We start from the raw sequence: 21,399 nt of genomic DNA, 5'->3' as shown, positions 1-21,399 counted from the left end.
TTTCATCAAGAGGCTCTTTAGTTCCTCTTCACTTTCTGCCATAAGGGTGGTGTCATCTGAATATCTGAGGTTATTGGTATTTCTCCCGGCAGTCTTGATGCCAGCTTGTGCTTCCTTCAGCCCAGCATTTCTCATAATGTACTCTGCATATAAGTTAAATAAGCAGGGTGACAATATACAGCCTTGACGTACTACTCCTTTTCCTATTTGGAACCAGTCTCTTGTTCCATGTCCAGTTCTAACTATTGCTTCTTGACCTGCATACAGATTTCTCAGGTGACAATCATAGCTAACACTAACTGAATTTTTTCTACATGTCAGGCTCCATACGTACATTAACTTCATTTAACCCTAGCAATCCTATGAGATGGTCACTGTTTATTATTCCCATTTTACAGAAGAGAAATCTGGCACAGGGTGAGGTTCACAAACTTACCCGAGGACATAGTAAGAGGCAAAGCCAGAACTACACCCAGGCCCTCTGAGTGCAGAGTCATCTCCAGCTGCTCTTCTCCACCGTCTCTCTCTGACCATTGTTCAAACTTCTGAACTCTCCTCTTACCTTACAGCCCAATGAATGCAGGGGATTTAGAAATGAGATGAAATTATTAAATTTGCCAAGTAGGAGTCTGTGTGACTTTTAAGTTTGGTAACTATTCAAATTAGGTCTTGGATTACTGGGAGATTTTAGCTGGGCTGTCCTAAGGAGGTTTCTGGTTGTCTTTGTTTTTCTCCTAGGACGTTGCAAGCACTTGGTCACGCTCAGATCCTAGCCATGGGGCTCTGGTCCTCACAGTTTACTTATTCCAGGCAGATTCTACTGACACTTAGGAGAGCTTTTCCTCCAAGAACCACAGCTTCTTTCAGAACTTTTTTTTTTTAATTAGAACTTTTACGTTGCTTAGTGAGCAGTGCTCTCACCCTTTACAAACTATGAACTTGTGTTCTATGGGGCCTACCAAGAGAAATTCCAGAAAGGGGAGTGTCTGACAACTGCATTTTTTGGACACGATACCATCTTAGTAATCATGAACTGGAATATTAGAAATTCTTGCTCTTGATTCTGGAAGAAACATTACTCATCCAGTCTCTCTCGTTATCGTCTGCTTTGTTCGCCCAACTCCAACAGGTCCTCTTCCCTAAAACCCAGAGTTACACAACATCCTTGCTCATCCATTTTACTGTTTGAGAGCTTTTGCTCTGATGAAATTCTCATGTCAAACCTAAATCCCTTACGTTGTTTGCATAACTTAAATTTGCTGGTTCAATTTGTAGAATAGACGTTAATTTCAAATTGGGATTGACTCCTGGTTAGAGTGTATCATTCAGCCTAGCATCCTAAGAACATTCATAGCTGTGGTCTTTGGGGGCTGTGTCATTTAGCAGCTGTGAGACCTTGGCCAAGACAAGCCTCATGAGCTTAATTTCCTCCCATAAAATAGAGGGGTTCAGATGCACAATTCTTGCTGTTTTATTAGAATAGCCACCCAAAGGCAGTGTGAGATTATCAAGTATCAAAGACGGAACATATTCACCTAGGTTATTAAGACATTTTAGGATTTTAGGAGACTGATTTTTTTTTTTTAATAAATGAGACAAAATCCAGTGTCACGAGTTCAGCTCTGTTGCTTACGATTCATTGTAGGCTCCTGTTGTTAGACTTGTTAATCACACTATCTCAGATCCTTACAAATACGTTCTCAAAGTATGTGAAATTATGCCCAACTTTCAGAAACAGATTTTGGTAAACCTCTCCTGATTAAACAAGTGACAACTGTGGAAGTAGACACAAACCGAGGCGTAGCAGACTTGACCAGTCACCTTGCCGTCACACCTTCCCTAGCAGGTTATACACTGACAGCTCAGGAAGCAAGATGTCTGGCAACAAGTTGCCAGATGGACATGCCATAAACGGCAGTGATGAACAGGTTTGTTTTTTTTTTTCCCAATCAGGTTTTCAAACCACTGCTGCTGCTGCTAAGTCACTTTAGTCGTGTCCGACTCTGTGTGACCCCATAGACATCAGCCCACGAGGCTCCCCCATCCCTGGGATTCTCCAGGCAAGAACACTGGAGTGGGTTGCCATTTCCTTCTCCAATGCAGGAAAGTGAAAAGTGAGAGCGAAGTCACTCAGTCGTGTCCGACTCTTAGCGACCCCATGGACTGCAGCCCACCAGGCTCCTTCGTCCATGGGATTTTCCAGGCAAGAGTACTGGAGTGGGTTGCCATTGCCTTCTCCATTCAAACCACTAGGAGCTTGTTAAAAAAAAGAACAAGAAAAACATGTACAGCTTTTGAGTTACCAGGGCTGCATGCAGGTAATGCCAGGGAGCAGAAGAGAAGGGCAGCCTGCTGGGTAGGAGAAGGAAGTCCTTCCTAGGCCAGGGTCAGCATCAGCTGCCACCTGGGCCTAAGCTGGGGCCTCAGCTGGCTGTGGCTGGAGAGGAGACTGCAGGGGAGACTGCAGCTGGTCACTGCAGTCTTCTCAAAGATCTCTGCTGAATATTCTTACCAGTTTGTTTTCAGCATAGCCCGGGTTTTGGCGAGTATTCGATATTACCTGCTTTCTTTGCTTTCTGAAGTACATCCCTCAATTCTGGTCTGTGAGGAGAGCTCTCACAAGTGTTTCTGGGGAGGGGTCCTCTTTAGACTTGTACTTCTCAGGTGGAAAAGTACTTGGAACTATTCCTTGTTCTCTGCTTCTCAAATGGGGTACAGGTAGCAACAAGATTAAATACTTACTTCTGGGGCATTTGTTTTATCTCCAGTGAATTGGAGGGAGTGCTTTATGTTACTGGTAATAAGTGGAAGGAAGTACAAAGTCCATAATAGTCACTTAAGATACAGGATTACCTAGAAATAAAGCAGCAGCGGCACTAAGGCTCTACCAGGTGGTCCCCAGGGAGTGCCCGGTCCCTCTTCTCCAAAAACACGAAAGCACCACCCTAACCGTGGCTGAGAGGGTGAGTGGAGGTGCCTGCAGCCTGTGCCCCTTTGGAAGTAAAAGAGTGCAACCTCAGGCCAGCTGCGGAAACTTCTAGTTCTCAACTGGAAAGGAGAGAGTTGAACTAGATAACATTTCTCTGATCCTGGAACCTCCACAATCCCTGCCACCCAGAAAACACCAGAAGGAGGAATCTGGCCATAGAGTGCTGTGGTCTGGATCACTTTGTGATTGGATGAAAAGGAGTCTTATTTTAATCACTATTAGTCTGCTCGAGCCATAACAAAACACCACAGCCCAGGTCACATAAACAACAGTATTTAATTTGTCAGTTGTGGAGTCTCCAAGTCCAGAATCAAAGCGTCAGCAGGTTAGTTCCTTTCGCCGAGAGGGAAGGATCTGTTGCGGGCCCCCTCCTTGGCTCGTGGAGGGCTGTCTCCACCCTGCCAGCACATTGTCTTTCCTCTCTGTCCAAATACCCTCTTTTTAAAAGGACACCAGTCGTATGGGATCAGTGCCCACCCTGATAACCTCTTTTTATTTTTTTTGAGGAGAGGCGGGTGTTTTAGTTCCATGACTAGGGATTGAACCTGCACCCCCTGCATTGGAAGCACAGACCACTGGACCACCAGGGAAGTCCCCTAATAACCTCATTTTAATGTAATTACCTCTTTATACACCCTAGCTCTAAATCCGGTCATATTCTTAGGTACCAGGTGTTAGCACTTCAACATGTTAACTTGGGGAGAGGGGACACGATTCAGCCCATGACATCTCAGAATTTAAAAAAAGAAAATAAAAGTTATAGGTCACTAGGGAGGCACAGTTAAGTTGCAGGGACAGACATTGGGAGACACCTGAGAGAAGGAAAGCAAGGTGCGCAAGGCTGAAAGTAGCTGCTAGTATGGGGAGGTATTACTGAGGAAACATGGAAACACGCGCTGTAAAAACCAGATGCGTGTGAGGTGCCGTGCCAAGGCCTGTTCGAGCTCACCATCTTGGCTCCCATTTCAGTCCTGCTGCTGGAGACAGGCTTGCAAATGATGTGATGTTACTTCCCACACACATCAGCCAGCAACTCCAGTACCAGATTTCTGGGATTTTTAGTGAAAAGAGAAGATTGTGATGGCAAGCTCACACCTGGTGAGGCTTAGTCATTGTCACTGACTCATCAGGAAATGCCAAGACAGGGCTGTGTGCCCTCACACGTTCAGGGATTGCAACCCCACCACCTTGCCTTCTTTGTCATCCCTTCCCCTGTTTTGTATAGATGATTTCTCTGGTCTTGCTGCAAAAGTGAGTCATTTATCCGACGGTTAAGGTTCTCTACCTGATGACTCCCAAGACTTGTGCTGTCGTGAATGTAGGATTGGATTCCTGGGGCAGATAATTATGCGGTGGTGGCCATTTCATGCTGCCCTGAACGGACGTAGCTTGGCTCACCCAGGAGATGGCTGGCTCCCGCTGACACTTGTTTTCCTTGATGTAAACCTCTGAGCTGATAGATCTATTGTAGCTTCACTGAGGCTACATGCATGATAGAAGATCAGAGCTTCTGTGCTTTGGGTGGAGCTAGGTCCACTGAACTTGGTAACCTGAAGACCAGCTCAGATGGGCAGTTACATTACTCTGATACAGAAAAATGAAGAAGTGAACTTCCAGTCCATAAAATGCATTTAGTTTTGAAACGTATTCCTGAGTGAAGGAATAAGTGAAGACCAATAAGAAGAGGATCCTTGGTGGTCACAAAGTCAGGAGTCAATGTCACACACATTTCCCACACATGTATCTTCCCAGATCTGACTTTTGTGGTAAATCTCTGTATCCCTGGGACCTACCACAGCGCCTGCCACTCAGACCTTGACCCTCTGTCCCCTTCTGAGCAAGATTTAGAAGGCAAAACTCCCCCTCTGGCTTTATTGGCTTCACCATCTGAACTTAATTCCTTGGTCTTTTTTTCATTTTGACCTAAAACAAATTCCTGTCACTTTTTTTTTTTTTTTTTTTTTAATTGTAGGCATCAGGATGAATTGTGTGACTCCGGAACTCGTCAGTCAGTAATTAATAGTTTTGGTTCCTGAAGGGTCTCGAAATGGGAACTATGGTCTAGTAATTGGCAAGGTCTCTGTTTAAAATTTACGTGCCTTTTAAGAAAGCTTGTAAGAATTAACCTGTCATCCCTCGTGTACCCTGAGTTTCATAAATTGGGATTTCTGGAAAGCAGGACCAAACTGTAAACCATCTTGATCCTTCTCATCAGTGGGCTCAAGGCTGTCATGTGACCTCCATAAAGTGTTTTCCAGAGCACTTAGCATCTGCCCTTCGGTCACATGGAAAAGCAACTCAAGAGTAACAGCACTAATATCCACTGAGCACTTCACTCACTGTGGGTCAGGGAGGGTGCTGAGCAATTTGCCCACATTAACACATGGGATGAGATGGTTGGATGGCATCACCGACTCAATGGACATGAGTTTGAGTAAACCCCGGGAGTTGGTGATGGACAGGGAGGCCTGGCGTGCAGCAGTCCACGGGGTCGCAAAGAGTCGGACATGACTGAGCGACTGAACTGAACACGTGGGAATCATCACTTCCCTAGGAGTCAGGTGTTAGTAAAACTTCCAGATGAGGTGCTAGAAGATTAAAGTGATTCAGGTCCCACATCTGTGCAATCAGAGGAAGTGTCCATATTTGGGACCAAGTCTCTAAGCACCACACCTCACCACTGCCCTTCTTGGAAAGGCATCCGGAAGCTTTGGGGAGATGAAGCGATGCCCAGCAGGCCCGCAGGGCTCACGCCTGCCTCCTCCCCCACTCCCCTAAGGCACTCAGACCTCAGCGGTGCCCACCCACCTCCCTCAGGGTGCCCGCCTGCCTTTGCTGCCCCTTCTTTCCTGCCGTGTGGCAGCTACTGGCGTTACCTCTGCAGAATTCAGATGTCATACATTCCAAAGACTGGGCTCAACTGGGCTTGCTATTTATTTCTGTGGCACATACAAGGTCTGTTGAAGAAGGAAATAGCAACCCACTCCAATATTCTTGCCTGGAGAACCTCATGGACAGAGGAGCCCGGTGAGCTGTCCCAGAACAGACACAACGGAAGCGACTTAGCAGAGGGTCTGTGCTGACACTCGGCTGGATTTGCTCACCCCATTTCGGTGGATTTCCATGTAACCCAAAGGACAGGGTCATGCGCCCCACCCCACCCCCCACCTCGGCCCCGTAGAGCTAACTGCCCAGATTTCTCAGAGCCGACTGCGCAAGCTCAGTTAAATCTCTTACAAGGAACGGCCCAGGACGGCCGGCAGAAACAGGGCGAGGAAAGGCCTGCGCCACACCTCCCACCTCTCTGGGGCTGAGGGAATCAGGGCTGAGACTGGCCGGGGGGCCCCAGAGGCCGGATCCTGACGCTTTTTTCATTCACTCATCAAGACGACAAGCCCCGAACGCCTACTGCTGGCCAGGCGCACTAGGGAGAGAGGCGCCTCCGGGCCGGGGCCAAGGGCCCTCTAGTAACAGGGGTTAGTCAGGCTGATGGGCCAGAGTGGCGAGCGCTTTAAGGAGGTGAGGTCACCGGTGGTGGTCAGGGAAGGCTTCTTGGAGGAGGTGCTGCCGCAGCCGCCACCGAGATGACGAGAAGGGAGAAAAACTATAGCCGGGGATGGCGGGGGGTGGGGTGGGGTGGAGTTGGGGGGTGGAGGGTGAGAGGAGGGAGGGGAAAGCCGCCCCAAGAGTGGGGAACCATCGGCGGGGCCCCCAGCACTCAGGTTCCCCCACCCGCCCGGAAGGAGGCATCCTGGGCGGCCGTGAGCGCCCCCGGGCTCTCGCTTTAAAGGCGGAGCGCCCGGGCGCGAGACGAAGGGGGCGGAGCCAGGGCCCCTCGCGGCCTCTGATTGGGCGGCGCGGGCGTGCGGAACGGTCCGCGGGCGCCGATTGGGCGGGCGAGGCCGAGGGCCGGGCGTTGCGGGAGCTGGTCGCCGCGGCCACGTGGGGGCTGCGCTGGGAGTCGGAGGAGGCAGGGGAGGGGTGCGCGGTGCAGGCTCGCGGTCGCGGCGCCGAGCGGCAGGGACGGGACACCGAGCCCGCGGTGAGTGAGCACCCGGGGAGCCGGGCGGGGGCTGGGACTGGCGGATCGGCGGGAGCGAGACTCGGTCCCGGGGCGTGGAGATTGGAGTGCGTGGGTGGCTGGGGGGGGCGCGTGTCGGATAGGGAGACGCCTGTCTGTCCCTTTCGCTCATCACCGTCATCATCTGTCACTTCCACCATCACCGTCCATCACCTCCACCATCCCCTTGGCTAGCGTCCTGCCTCGCTCGCCCCTCTGTCGGGGAGCGGGGAGTGAGCAAGACTTTCTCCGCCCCCGGGGCCGGCCGGGGACCCTGGGCATTACAGTGATAGGGATAATTCCCCACGCTGCGGAGCGCTCTGTACCGCCGCGCATCTGGTTTCGGCCCCACTGAAAATCCTGAAAACAGCACTTTGCTCTTCATGTCGTCTGCGCGGGGAGACGAGACTGTATTTGTTGGCACCTCCCCCCACCCTCCCCGACACAGACGCACGCAGATCCTTGGTCCTCTTCGCTCTGCCATATTTTCCTCCAAGTCGCTTCAGCCCCGCTGAAATGTTGATTTCCAGTATCCACCCCCGCCCCTCCTCAGGCCCCCTTGCTGAGGGCTGGGACTTTGTTTTGTTCACCTGGAACGTAGCGCTTGGAAATGTTCTCAGAAGGAACAGATAGATGAACAACTCCAGAAGGCAGCTGCTATCATTAAGCCCACTCTCTGTTTGAGGACATGGAGGCTGATGTTGGTTACATCAGCCAACCTCGTGGGGACCCCACCGTCCACGGTCTTGACCTTAGTCTCTCCCACCCTGTGGCCCAGGGCAAGCAGGGATGGCAAGGGGCGGGGGCTTGTCCTGGGGGCAGGGGGCTGTCCTGGGGCTAGGGAGGGGGCTCTTCTGTGCTGCGCAGCCAAAGACAGTGTGGTGAGACTGGAGTGCCTCTGGCAGTCCCAGGCTGTCTGGCCCGGGAGGCAGGCAGCAGGATAAAGCAGCTGATCACATCCACCCCCAGCACAATTGCTGTTGCTTCCTCACCTCACTGTCCCTGGGTAGGCTGGGACCCACCAAACTCAGGAGGTGGACACCTGCTTTCTTGGGGGTGGACACTGCCATGGCGGGGGTGAGGGGGCAGGGAGGGGGGAAGAGCCCTATAGACCCACGATGGGTTCCCACCTCCCCTTTTGCTGTGTGACTTTGGGCAGGTGGCTTCATCCTCTGAGCCACCATTTGCTAAGCACTGAGTCTGCAGGCTGAGGGGTCTCCTGTGATGCTGGAAGGTGGGCCCTCCTTAGGACGCCACTTGGCTGCAGTACAGCGCAGTAGAGGCCCCCGTCCTTGCCCCTCGAGGTAGCCAACCCATCCGGTGCCCGGTCTCTAAGCGGGACCTGGAAAACATCAGAGGAGCAAGAGAAGGGCCCCAGCCTTGTTCCAAATGTGTCCCCTTAGGATGATTCTGGCCCAGAGCCAGGCTCTTGTGCAAAACCTAAGAAAAACAGATCTGATGAAAGGGATCCGTGCATGTCTGTGCCTGGAATAGGTCAGCGGGTCTGTTTCCAGGGTTCGGTGAGCCTCTCCCCTCCCTGGTCCCTGGGCAGTCTGGGGCTGAAAGGTACTGTACCCCTCGGGTGTAGGAGGGAGAAACTTCCAGTTTTCCAAGGTGGGGGGAAGAAGGATCAGGTGATGTGGGGGTGAAGTGGGACCCATAAGAGGGCCCAGTGGCCTGGTTTCCCCCCTGCACCCCCACAGCCTACACCCCAGGGTGTCCCCAAGAAAGCTACAGCTCTGGATGTAGGGAGGAGGCTGTTTGCAGCCTCAGACATGGCTGGCCGGCGCCTCCTTCCAGTGTCTACCCCCACCTTCTGAGGGCTGCTGCAGCGGTCAGGCTGGGTGTGAGCTGTGAGACGTGCTCCCTGCTCCCCACCTCTCCCTCCTCCTATCTCTCCCTTATCTCTCTTTCCATTGTCTTTCTTCTCACTCCTCTGTTCTTGCTGCTGCTGCTTCTTCAGTCACTAAGTCAAGTCCTACTCTTTGCAACCCCATGGACTGCAGCACGCCAGGCTTCCCTGTCCTTCACTATCTCCTGGAGTTTGCTCAAAGTCATGTCCATTGAGTCGGTGATGCCATCCAAAAATCTCATCCTCTGTCATCCCCTTCTGCTCCCACCTTCAATCTTTCCCAGCATCAGGGTCTTTTCTAGTGAGTCAGCTGTTGACATCAGCTTCAGCATCAGTCCTTCCAATGAATTTTCAGGACTGATCTCCTTTAGGATGGACTGGTTGGATCTCCTTGCAGTCCAAGGGACTCTCAAGAGTCTTCTCCAACACCACAGTTTGAAAGCAGCAGTTCTTCGGCTCTCGGCCTTCTGTATAGTCCAACTCTCACATCCGTACATAACTACTGGAAAACCATAGCTTTGACTAGACGGACCTTTGCCGGTAAAGTAATGTCTCTGCTTTTCAATACGCTGTCTGGGTGTGCCAGTCTTTTCATCCTGTTCCTTCCCTCTCTCCCTTTTGCCCCATTTGGTTTGGTTTTGGTCTCTGCCGCCTCTGTTTCCCCCCACCCCTGCCTACGGGCACCAGGCATCCCAGCCCAGGATGTGTTGAAGGTCGAGTTCCCTGGAAGCCCCATCTCCGTGCCTGGAACCAGGGCCACATAGCTTCTGTGCGTTACACCCTAACCTTGCTGTATTTGAAAGTAAAATGACAGTAGGTAATGGTCATGATGTGAAAAAGAATTAGGATCAAAAAGTGAAGAGAGGTGAGAGGGCCCAGGAAAGCAGGAGGGCAGAACCAGGAAGCCCTGGAGGGGACTGTGCAGCCTCCCTTTAAGGGCTCACTGCTGCCCTTTCATGCTGCTAGTGCCCCAAGCTGGCCTGAGCCTGGGGCTGACGGTCAGGGGCAAGGCTGAGGTAGGGGCCATTCCCGGGCTCTTGGCGATCTCCCAAACCCCACTTGTCCAGGACTCCTGCCGGTGCTCGAGCACACCCGAGGTGCACCCATCTCCTGCCCAGCGCCTTGGCTGACCCCTGCTTTCTCCTGGCAGGAATCACGGCCCCCAGGCACGTCTGCCCTCCCGGGCCGGGTGGTCTTCTCTCAGGTGTGGCCTGCTGCAAGGAGGGTACTGACAGTAATCAGACCTCACTGTCCCCTGAGTTCCCCTTCTGAGGGGCTCCCCCATTCCCCCGTACTTTGGCCCCCTGCCGTGGAGAGCCAACTCACTGGAAAAGACCCTGATGCTGGGAAAGACTGAAGGCAGGAGAAGGGGGCGACAGAGGATGAGATGGTTGGATGGCATCACTGACTCAATGGACATGAGTTTGAGCAAACTCCGGGAGTTGGTGATGGACAGGGAGGCCTGGCGTGCTGCAGTCCATGGGGTTGCAAAGAGTCGGACACGACTGAGCGACTGAGCAACAACGACCACATTCCCCACGAGACCGCACTTGCTGGTCACAGCTCTGAGCCTGGCGGGCATCGTGCGCGGCTCTGTGCCCCCATTCAGCTCTCACCAGTGCCGCACGTTACCCCATATTTGGGGTTGAGGAAATGGGGGCTCAGTGAGGTGAAGCAGCTTATGCAACATCACACAGGATTTGGACCCGGGTCTCTCTGATCCCAAATGCACGGATTCTGAGTAGCCTGGTAAGACGCAGCCCTCCAGGATGGGGGACGGACGCGGATGTCTAAAATTGGCCCGAGGGAAGCCTGAGGGAGCCGAGTCCTGAGGCTGAGGCAGAGGCACTCAGTCCTTCCGTTTCGTGATGCGTGTGTTGTTGTTGCTGCTGTTTTTTCATCTCTGTTGTGGCCGCGCTGGGTCTTCATTCTTCATTCCCGAGAGCCGGCTCCGTGGCGGGGCGTCAGCTTCTCCAGTTGCCACATGCAGGCTCCGCGGTGGCAGGATGCGTTCATACCACATTCACCGAACACCAGCTGTGCCCTGAGCTCTGAGGGGGCAGGACGCCCCCTCCCTGCCCCTGAGAACAGTCTGGAAGGCAGCGTCCCTCCTCTCCTCCGCTGGGAGGTCCGGGAGATCCAGGAAAGACTAGCGCCGGGGTTGGGCCGGGTCCGCCCTCCCTCCCCTCTGACTCAGCACCAGTACTGGCTCTGGTTGGGGTGGGCGCTTTGGGCAGGGGCTGGGGTCAGGCTGGGCAGAAGGAGCCAGGGTCCCGTGACGCAGCCTTGGCCCCTCGTTCAGGGGCCACCGCTGCCCCGTGGACTCCCGGCCTCCTGCCTGGCACCTGCTGTGGCTCCCCGCCGCCCATAGGGCAGCGCCTCAGTCCCCTTGTGTGACGTTTTGGGCTGACCCCACCCCGGGCGCTGCTCTGGTAAGTTCTGCCTCGGGGCCCCAGCTGCCCAGCTGCTCCGGGCCTTCGCAGACCCTGTTCAGGCCGCTGTCACACGCCTCCTCTTGGGTGGTACCTCCCAGGGTCCCCCTCTCCTGGCACTCTGCACAAGCTGGCTACATGTCCGCTCCCCCTTCCTCCAACCTCACGCCTCAGCGAGGTCTTCTCGGCCGTGGTCACCCCCCCTGCCCTTTGGCCTCCTCTCTGCTTTATCACCGTCTGTGTTAGTCCCTGTCGTGTCCGACTCTTTGCGACCCCATGGACTGTAGTCCGTGGAATTCTCCAGCCCAGAATACTGGAGTGGGTAGCCTTGCCCTTCTCCAGGGGATCTTCCCACCCCAGGGTTCGAACACAGGTCTCCTGCATTGCAGGCGGATTCTTTACCAGCTGGGCCACCAGGAAAGCCCCTTGTCACCATTTGACCTGTTCCGTATCTTACTGACGGCTTAGTTGAGTGTCGGCTCTACAGGGGCAGGCGGAAGTTTGTCGTTTTGCCCGGGGTGTGTGTCCCCCGTGTCTCAGCACACAGGACGCTGCCTGGCACACACAGCAGGCGCTCAGGCAGGGTTTGCTGGATGCCATACATGGAGGGGAGCCTCTGACGGGTGCTCCGAGGCTGTGCACCAGCCTTGGGCGCCAGCCCTCCTCACCCTGCCCTTTGCAGCCTCCTCTCCATCCAAGCGGGAAGCCAGCCGCCCTGGGGACCATGCAGAAGGCAGGGGCCGGGGGCCGGAGGGCCTCCGACTGCGGCCCTGCCCCTCAGCGGCCCCGGTGCATCACCAAGTTTGCCCAGGTGGGTAGGGTGGGCCCCCTGGGGGAGCTGTGAGGTGGGGCGGGGCCGGCCCTAGGTGGGGGAGGAGCCATGGGCCCAGGGCTGCTTCCAGCCCAGCTCTGGAGTGTGTGAGCACGAATGAGGCCTTGGGGCCTCGGGCGGTGGAGCCTGGCCCCCGGGGATGCCCTCTGCCACCCACCAGCCTCCCCCACAGTGCAGTGTGTGTGAGGAGGGTCACGTGGAGAGCGGGGATGGGGCCAGGGGCCTGACTCCCCCACCCCTGCCCCCAAGCAGTACGTGGGCTCCTTCCCCGTGGACGACCTGGACCCCCAGGAGAGCGTGTGGCTGGTCCAGCAGCAGCTGTGGGCACTGAAGGTATGGGGCTGGGGCAGGGGGCACTTCCCCGCTGGGCTCAGAGACCTAGAGTATCAGGCTGGGAATGACTTCTGAGCCCCTCGGGTCTACCCCAGCCCCGCATTCAGAAAGATGGAGCAAGTGAGGCCCAGGGAAGGGTGGGACCAAAGCCATTCTGGGAGGCGGGTGCCCTTGGGACTACACACAGGCTCCTGGAGCCACATTCCTCATGCCCCGGGGCTCCCTTCCCCTGGGCAGTCGTGACCTGGGGCCCACGGGTGGGAGATATGGGGGGCGGTCATCACGGGCCGCAGGGTTCATCTGCCAGGAGCCATGCACGCTGCGCCAGCCCCCTGGGGGCTCCCCGTCCAGTGCTCTGCCCCTTGGCAGCTGCGGGGGCAGGCTGACCAGCCCAGAGGTCAGAGGCCAGGCTGGGCCTGCCCGGGCAGTGACGACGACCCCCACCACCTCTCTCCCACCCAGGACTGTCCCCGACGGCGGGCTGTCATCCTGAAATTCAGCCTTCAGGGCCTCAAGATCTACAGCGGGGAGGGTGAGGTAGGAGCCCCGGGGTGCAGATGAGGACCCCGCAGGTGTCCTCCTCCCTGGGGACACGCCTGCACCCAGTCCTGCAGCCTCCCTGGTTTCTCAGCCTGTCCTGGGCCTTTGGACGTCCTCTCTCCAAGGGCCCTCCAAGGCAGCTCCACGGAGTTTCTCCCCAGCCCACCCCACCCCTACCTCCAGCCCTAGAATCTCCAGGGACCAGATCCTAGCTTGAGCGTCAGGCCCAGCCGACCCCATGAGGTCTGGGCCAGTCCCCAGGCTGGGTCAGGGGCCTGTGGCCAGCCTCTCATGACTGGGGAAAAGGGCCAGGGAGGCTGGAGGCCGGCTGGGAGCCCCTGTTTGGTCACCCAAACAGGGTGAAAAACCACCCCAAAAAAAAGAACTCTAACCACGTGCCAGACTGGGTGCCCCATGACTTGGCGCCACTCACCTAAGATGTGGTGCCAACACATCCAGAGCTGGCACGGGGGGGGCCCTAGGGTCAGGACCTGTGCCAACTGCCCGAGGTCTCTCTGACCCTCCAACAGCCCCATCAGAGGAGTCCTGTCCCTCCTTCACACCGATCCCAGCAAGGGCTCAGAGACTGTACTCAGCCGCCCAAGGCACCAGACAGGGAGTAGCACAGCCCGGATTCAAACCCTGGTCGCCTGACTCCAGAGACCAGGAGTGCAAGCCCAGGGCTGGCCCCCGCTGCCTGTCCCTGTGACCCTGCAGGCCGTGAACGCTCTGCCTCTGGGCTCCATGACTCAGCACGACCACCCCGGTCAGCTGGCTGGCAGCCCAGGGCAGGGGCCCCAAGCTCAAGGTCCGTGTAAAGGATGAGGGTGCCCCTGGGAAGTGCAGTTTGGGCAGGCCTGGAAGCAGGGCAGAGTTCTTCATCGAAGGAGCTGGGTGGGCCCCCAGCTGGGCACCCAGGCTGGAGGGCAGACCCGGGAGGCTGCCGGCTGGGGCATGGTGCCCGCGGGGCTGCGCGTGCTGGCCAGTATCTGCGGGCCACACGGTGGGTCTGATGGAGGCCGCGGGCCTGCTGCCTCCCAGGTGCTCCTGATGGCGCACGCCCTGAGGCGCATCCTCTATGCCACCTGGTGCCCGGCCGACTGCCAGTTTGCCTTCATGGCCCGAAACCCCAGGAGCCCAGCCAGCAAGCTCTTCTGCCACCTCTTTGTGGGCAGCCAGCCTGGAGAGGTACCCGGGGCCCAGGGCAGGGGCCCAGGCCTGGGGCTGGGGGGGCGGTGTGCTGTGGGTCCACGTGGGTCCCAGGGACCGAGGCCGTGGCTGGCTCAGCGAGCTGGCCTGAGCACCCCTGCCCCCCGGCTTGCCACCCTGGCTCCTTCTGTGGCTCTGCCCTTGGAGGAACCCCCCAAAGTGAGTCAGTGGACTCAGCATGCCCCAGGCTGGGAGATGGGCACCAGGCCGGGAGGCTTACACTGCCAGGCCTTTGCCCTTGCTGTTCTGTCTGCCTCCATGCCCCTCCCCCTCCCCCTGGCAAATTCCAGCTTGCCCTTTGGGGCTCAGCCACCTTGAATCCTCCAGACCACCCGGCCTTCTGCCATCCTGTGACCTGAACCACACTCTGCCATCTGTCTGCCCCTCACTGCAGTCACTGGAACTCTTTGAGCGCAGAGGCTGGGTCCGGGTCTTGAACTGTTCTGTTGCTTGCCCCTGTGGGGAGAGAGGATGGATGGGTGGATCCTAAACGTCAAAGTCAGTGTGACCGCTGTTAACAGTGGATCCGCGGCGGCTGGCCATTTGGGCAGCAGGGCCTGGGCTTGGTTCCAGGCAGCAGGCCTCTGCCGTCACCCGTGTGTCGAGCTCTGTGTGGCTACTGGGGTGACTGGTGGCAGAGCCGTGACCCTTGAACTTTTGGAGCTCACAGTTCCATATCGGGGCTGGATGATGCATGTGTGATGGATCGAATATGCAGGGCCTCTCCTGGGGGAGGTTTCCCGTGGTCCATGTCATTACAGGGGCACAGAGATGCCATGTTGTACCCAGGGGTCACCCAGCAGTTTATATCTGACAGAGCCAGGATCAGATCCCAGGTCCTGCGACTTCAGGGCCTGGACTCTGAGCCACACCTCTAAGAGGATATAGGTGGGGTTAGTAACTGAGGGCTAGCAGTGCATTTAGCCCATGCATTCCCAGCTCCAAGCATGATGCCTGGAACAAGGTAGATGCTCCCTGTTTGTTAAATGAATCAAGGAAGATGGGAGGGGAGGCTGCATGGTGGTGAGGTTTGGGGGGATAAGTATTCGTTTTCTCAGGAAGAATAGGGAAGACCACCTCAAGCCAGGGGGCTGCAGGCACCCCTGGCCCATGGGTTGATGCCCAGGGACCCCCCAGGAGCCCCCCAGCTGAGCATGCCTCCCTCTCCCTCCCCAGGTTCAGATCCTTCACCTGCTGCTCTGCCGCTCCTTCCAGCTCGCTTACCTCCTCCAGCACCCGGAGGAGCGGGCGCGGCCCGAGCCCTGCCCGGAGCCTGTGGGGGACGCTCCCCTGAAGCCCGTGCCCGGCCCCGGGGGCCCCCCTGGCCTAGTACGGGAACCCTTCGGCCGGGATCAGCTCTCACAGAACGTTAACGCACTGGTCTCCTTCCGGCGGCTGCCAGCAGAGGGGTCTGGGGGCAGCGGGGTATGCAGCACCCCAGCCAGGGAGTGGGCAGGGGACCGGGGGACCAGGGCGAGGGTTTGGAGGTAGAGGGGGGCGGGTGCCGGATTTCCGTGGGAGGGGTTATGGCCGGGCCTGAGTCTGGGCGCTCCTGCGGGGCCCTCCCTAGAAGGAGCTGCTGGAGTCGGCGAGCCGCGGGGGCACCCGCCACTTGCGCCTGGGGAACCCGTACTGCTCGCCCACGCTGGTGCGCAAGAAGGCCATCCGCAGCAAGGTGCTCCGCTCCGGGGCCTACCGCGCCTGCACCTATGAGACGCAGCTGCAGCTGTCCGCCCGCGAGGCCCGTGAGTTGCCGGGCACGCGTGCACCGGCGTGGGTTGGACGAGGGTGGGCCTGAGCTGCAGGGTCTGCGGGCTGTGACTGTAGAAGCCTGTGAGTGCCAGGCCTCCGCGCTCGAGGATGTGTTCGGGGCTGAGCGCCCAGGTGCTGTTTGTTGGCGGAGGCGCGGCTGAAGTGCTGTAACTGGCGAGTGAGTGTGCGTAGGCGTGTGCCTGGGTGTGCCTGTGTCTTTGGGGAAGCACGATGTCTGCAGGCTGGGCGGAGAGTGGGGGGCTTGGTAAAGAGACAAGCCTGGGCGGTGCTGAAGCCTGTGGGCGTGAAACGGGAATGGGCGCGGGAGAGGACGACCTCCCTCCCTCTGATCGGTCTAGTTCCTGCCGCGTGGGAGGCCTGGCCCCGGGGGCCCGGGGGCCCCTCGTGCCTGGTAGAGAGCGAGGGAAGCCTGACGGAGAACATCTGGGCCTTTGCTGGCATCTCCAGGTAGGAGTGGTGCCCAGCCCTTTGGGAGGGGCGGGAAACTAGGCTGTGAGCTCCCCCGGGGCCGAGACGTGCATCCCTGCCCTTGGACAGAGGGCTCTCCGACCTTAGGCCAGAGACTTCCCCACCCTGGGCCTCAATTTTCTGTAAAATGGGGGTAATAAAAGGACCTTCGGGGCTTCCCTGGTGGTCCAGTGGTTAAGACTTCCGCGCTGCTGGTGCAGGGGGCGTGGATTCGATCCTGGTGGGGGAACTAGGATCCCACATACTGTGCAGTGCAGCCAAAAGATGAAAAACTAAAATAAAACAAACAGACCTTCAGTGCAGGGCTGTGGAAGGGATCAAATAAGGTTATTCAGGTGAAGCCTGTCACAGGGCACGGCCTTCCTAAATGCCCGCTCTTTAAAACTCTCTCCCTAGTGGGTCAACGGTTAGGGTAGCCCTTGGAAACCTTTCTGAGAGGCAGTCAGAAAGCATCCTTTCATGGAAGGTGTACTCTAGGCAGGCACGGTGTTTCCGACGCTGTGGATCCGTTAGGCTGTTCAGCAGACCGAGGCTGGGTCCCGACAAGGGGGCCTGCCCTCAGCCTCTGGCCTCGGCCCTCCCAGGACCAGCGCCCTCGCCCTGCTGCGGAGAGACGTGCTTGGGGCCTTCCTGCTGTGGCCTGAGCCGGGCGCCAATGGCCAGTGGTGCCTGTCGGTGAGGACGCAGTGTGGCGTTGTGCCCCACCAGGTCTTCCGGAACCACGTGGGCCGCTACTGCGTGGAGGTGAGAGGGCTCCCAGCCCCGCCCCTCGCCGTCAGGCCCCGCCCCCTTCGCCCCTCACCCAGGCCCCTCATTGACTCCTTTTGGCCCCACCCCCTATTTAACACTCCGTCCAGCTCTTGAGTCATTGGTCCTTCGGGCTCTGGCCCCACTTCTACTCTGCGGGCTCCACTCTAAGGCCCCTCTCTCACCAGAGTAGGGTATTTGAAGTACAGTCGTGGGCTTCCTAGGTGGTGCTGGTAGTAAAGAACCTGCCTGTCAATGCAGGAGATAGAGGAGATGCAGGTTCCATCCCTGGGTCAGAAAGATCCCCCCTGGAGGAGGAGATGGCAACCCACTCCAGTATTCTTGCCTGGAGAATCCCATGGACAGAGGAGCAGGGCGGGCTATAGTCCATGGGGTCTTAAAGAGTAAGACAGGACTGAAGCGACGTAACACAGTGGAATCTTGGGCTAGGGGCATGCCTCGCATTTTTACATCAATCACAGCTTTTAAAAGTCATGCTTTCCCACACCCTAAGTCGTCTTTTAGCAGAGGAGGAAACTGACTCAGAGAGGGTAGAGGCTTGCGTTTAAGTTCACACAGCCTCTAGGTCTGCAGTCCTGGCCTGATCACACGTTTCCAGGGACTGGGGTGGGCTGCTGCTGCTAAGTCGCTTCAGTCGTGTCCAACTCTGTGCTACCCCATAGACGGCAGCCCACCAGGCTCCCCCGTCCCCGGGATTCTCCAGGCAAGAACACTGGAGTGGGTTGCCATTTCCTTCTCCAATGCATGAAAGTGAAAAGTGACAGTGAAGTCACTCAGTCGTGTCCGACTCTGTGCGACCCCATGGACTGCTGCCTACCAGGCTCCTCCGTCCATGGGATTTTCCAGGCAAGAGTACTGGAGTGGCAGGCGCGGCTTTTTGAATGTTCAGCCTTATTTGCACGCTAAGCGCCTCGGTCTTGTCCATGCCTCGGGTGGGGGGGTGAGGGGGGGTGGAGGGGGTGTGGAGTGAAAGGGGTGTGGTTCTGCTGGGAGCAGCAGTACAGTGTCCTTTCTGAAGTGAGGCAGCATCCAGGGTGGTGGGGTAGTTGGAGGTGTGATCCGTGGGGAAAGGGGGGCTAGAACTGAAGCCCCTGCCCTGCCCCCTCCCCAGCACCTGCCGGCCGAGTTCCCCAGCCTGGAAGCCCTGGTGGAGCACCACGCAGGAACGGAGCGGAGCCTCTTCTGCTCCCTCGACATGGGCCGCCTGAACCCCGGCTATGAGGAGCAAGACTGCGGGCCCGAGGGCCGGCCTCCTCGGACGCTCCGGCCCCTTGGCCACGCCAAGTCCGAGGCAGAGCTGCAGGGTCTGGGCTAGGAGGCGGGGCCCCACGCCCACAGGCCCCGCTGTACCCTGGCTCCCAGCCTCAGCGGGCTGCTGGGCTCTGGCCTCTTCCACCCTTCTGGGCACCAGTTCCATCTAGTCACTGCCCCTGGGACCAGTCTTCCATCACTTCCCTGCCTGTGGGGGTCCCGGAGAGTGGGGATCGCCAGGGGCTTCTCCCCAGGACATGGGCCGTCAGGATCGCAAGTGCGGCAGACCGAGTTCCAGGCTTCCAAGAACTTGCCGGGTGACTCGATGCTTGCCTTCCCTGGGTCTCACCTTGCTCCTGGGTGGGGAGCTTTCCCAGGTGGGCAGGAAGGTTGTTTCAGTGCAGGTGGGGCCCTCTCCTAAGGAGGCCAGGCCTTGGGGCCCTGACTGGGCGTCCCCAGAGAGCTCCAGACCAAGGCAGCCAGACACCTGAGGGAGAGGTGTGTGGGCAGGCAGGAGAGAAAGGTGTGGGGCCAAGTCACCCTCTCCGTGAGAGAAACAGGGACGACGTGGTGGAGCTTGGGGGCGACACCCGGCAGACAGAGCACAGCGTGTTTCCCACGTCCTTTGAGATGAGAGGAGTCCGCCCTTGAGTTCTGAAGGGAGCGGGGTTAAGAGGCTGCAGAGAGGAGCCAAGTCACCCAGATCGCAGCTGGACAGCTGAGTGTAGAAAGCAGTGTGAGCAGGCTGATGGGGCAGAGGATCCCAGAGAACCTCAGATTAGGACGGCTGCTCTGTCTGCTCGGAACCACAGAGTTGGGCTTCCTGCTCACACAGAAGAAGTGTTGCAGACTCATCCCTTCCCGTACACCCTCCGAAAACCACCAAGACACCAGCCCCACCACCACCCAGGCTCACTTCCTTTGGCCATTTGATTCTGAGGGGCCAGCAGTGAGCTACAGGCCTACGGGGCTGACCGGGCCCTGATCCTCTCATCCTGCAGGCCACACTGGGTCTGGGTTTGGTGGCTGCCTGGGAAGTCGTCCCCCCCCCCCACCCCCGGCCACAATGATGGCATTTCCCTTAATGGGCATCTGTCAGGGACCACGTCACTAGGCCAGCCCCACTGGGGGTGAGGGTCAGGGAGGAGCCATCTAAAGGCAGAACCGCCATGGGCCCTGCCAGAGGACACTTGGCCTCGGCTGGCACAGGGGAGTCCATCCAGGGAAATGACCCTGTGGCGACCGACAGCTCTAGGCGTCTCCCTTTATAAATAAACTGGACAGACAAACATGAGTCTCCCAAACTAGGGAGCAAGTTCATGGTGGACGAACTTCTACTCCTGAGGCAGAGGCCTAGTCGTGAGTCTGGGGGCTGCCTTCTCCCCTCTCTGGGGACAGGATGTGACTGTGCAATGCCTTGAAAGTAATACACTCTTGTTTCTTGGAAAAACGAGCAGCCCCAACGGAATAAAAAGAATGAGGAGCCTCAGAAGTTCAGGCCTGGTGATCCCAGTTTACAACCTCTGGCTCAGGAAAGGGTCTTGGTTGGGGCCTTTTCACAAGAGATAGAAGGAAGCTGTCCTTTAGGGGCTCATTTCACTGGAACCCTGGTGGCTCAGAGGTTAAAGCATCTGCCTCCAATGTGGGAGACCCGGGTTCGATCCCTGGGTTGGGAAGATCCCCTGGAGAAGGAAATGGTAACCCACTCCAGTATTCTTGCCTGGAGAAGCCCAAGGACGGAGAAGCCTGGTCCACGGGGTTGCAAAGAGTCAGACACGACTGAGCGACTTCACTTTCTTTCTTTCTTTTCTTTTCACTGGAACCACAGCAGTGGTTTTGTACTGAATATGAGTGGGAACCCGGACTCATGTTACAGCCCTTACTACCAAAAGCCATCTCCTCCCTGGGCAAAGCCCTGTTCCCTCATAAGCCCCAGCCTCCTATTTCCCTGGCGAGGAGAGGGTGGTGGGCCCAGGATTACCGCGCCAGAGTCGTGCACATTTAAGAAGCCCAGCTAACTGGTCTTACCTCTGTGAGGGACGGATTTTGTTGCATGAGTTGTCTGTGCAGACAGGGTGTCGGGAGCGTCCCCACAGTACTTAAACATGCTTGCACACAGCACTCATGGGTCACACGGTGCGAACAAGGCTAGGTTTCTGACCCACGTGTGCAGACACCTCTGCGTCTTCATCACAGACCGCAGTCTCCTCTGTTGAACCATCGCCACCTGGGTAGCCCAGCTCTCCTTACTGTGCAGACTTGAAACAAATAAAGTGCATTCCTTCGGGTTGTCGAGTACAGACTTTTCCTTTGAAAGGTGAGGGCTTTGTCCAGTTGGCCTGCTTTGCTTTCGTTTCTCACCCATCCCTTCCGCTGAATGATGAACCAGACAGAGATCCTGTCCTCGGGCTCAGGAGGTCTTGAAGGAGTTGTGTGGGTAGCTTCAAACAATGACTCCTGCTTACAACCTTCGGTGGGTATTTCCTATAGGGAAGAGACTCGAGTCCTTATGTTCTGGCCATCGGATGATCCTTCTGCTCCCGCAACATGCCACAGGGCCTTTGCACAGGCCTCCTTGCCCTCCTCTCCTTCAACTGATGAACTCCTCAACCTTACCATCTCTCACTCTCAGGAAGCCTGCCCTGACTGCCCCCTGGCTCCCTGCCCAGGCTGGGTGAGGTATCCTGGCCAACTATTCAGTACATCTGGTCCTTTGGTTTGTTAATACTCTTTTATTTGTGGGATTTTTGTTTGTGGAGTATTTGTTTCAAATGTCAGCCTCCCCCACTAGACCATAGGTGCACTGCAGGGCAGGGGCTGGGCTATCTCCCAGCGTCTATTGCCGTGCCTGGCCCATAGCAGATAATTTCTAGCAAACAGGAGTCTAGAGGA

The 21,399-nt window shown here is 57.1% G+C and overlaps 1 protein-coding gene across 10 annotated transcripts; it reads left to right on the top strand.

Annotated features, from left to right (window-relative positions):
* Positions 1-6,912: 6,912 nt before the first annotated feature.
* SH2D5 (SH2 domain containing 5) lies at positions 6,913-21,339 on the top strand. 10 transcript variants are annotated; one of them, XM_070382391.1, is made up of 11 exons: positions 6,950-7,031; positions 9,257-9,441; positions 12,016-12,144; positions 12,415-12,498; positions 12,961-13,035; positions 14,080-14,226; positions 15,424-15,672; positions 15,818-15,992; positions 16,359-16,467; positions 17,073-17,232; positions 18,368-21,339. In XM_070382391.1, the coding sequence occupies exons 3-11, from the start codon at positions 12,058-12,060 to the stop codon at positions 18,569-18,571; spliced, it is 1,290 nt and encodes a 429-aa protein (XP_070238492.1). In that variant the 5' UTR covers positions 6,950-7,031; positions 9,257-9,441; positions 12,016-12,057; the 3' UTR covers positions 18,572-21,339. The 10 variants fall into 10 exon arrangements, with proteins under 10 accessions (XP_070238508.1, XP_070238485.1, XP_070238501.1 ...); XM_070382407.1 differs by lacking the exon at positions 9,257-9,441 and having other exon boundaries at positions 6,913-7,031; positions 15,821-15,992; XM_070382384.1 differs by lacking the exon at positions 9,257-9,441 and having other exon boundaries at positions 6,913-7,031.
* Positions 21,340-21,399: the final 60 nt, after the last annotated feature.

The sequence above is a fragment of the Bos mutus genome, chromosome 2 (assembly GCF_027580195.1).
Source record: "Bos mutus isolate GX-2022 chromosome 2, NWIPB_WYAK_1.1, whole genome shotgun sequence".
NCBI lineage: Eukaryota > Metazoa > Chordata > Mammalia > Artiodactyla > Bovidae > Bos > Bos mutus.
This window is presented reverse-complemented; position numbering and strand designations above follow the sequence as displayed.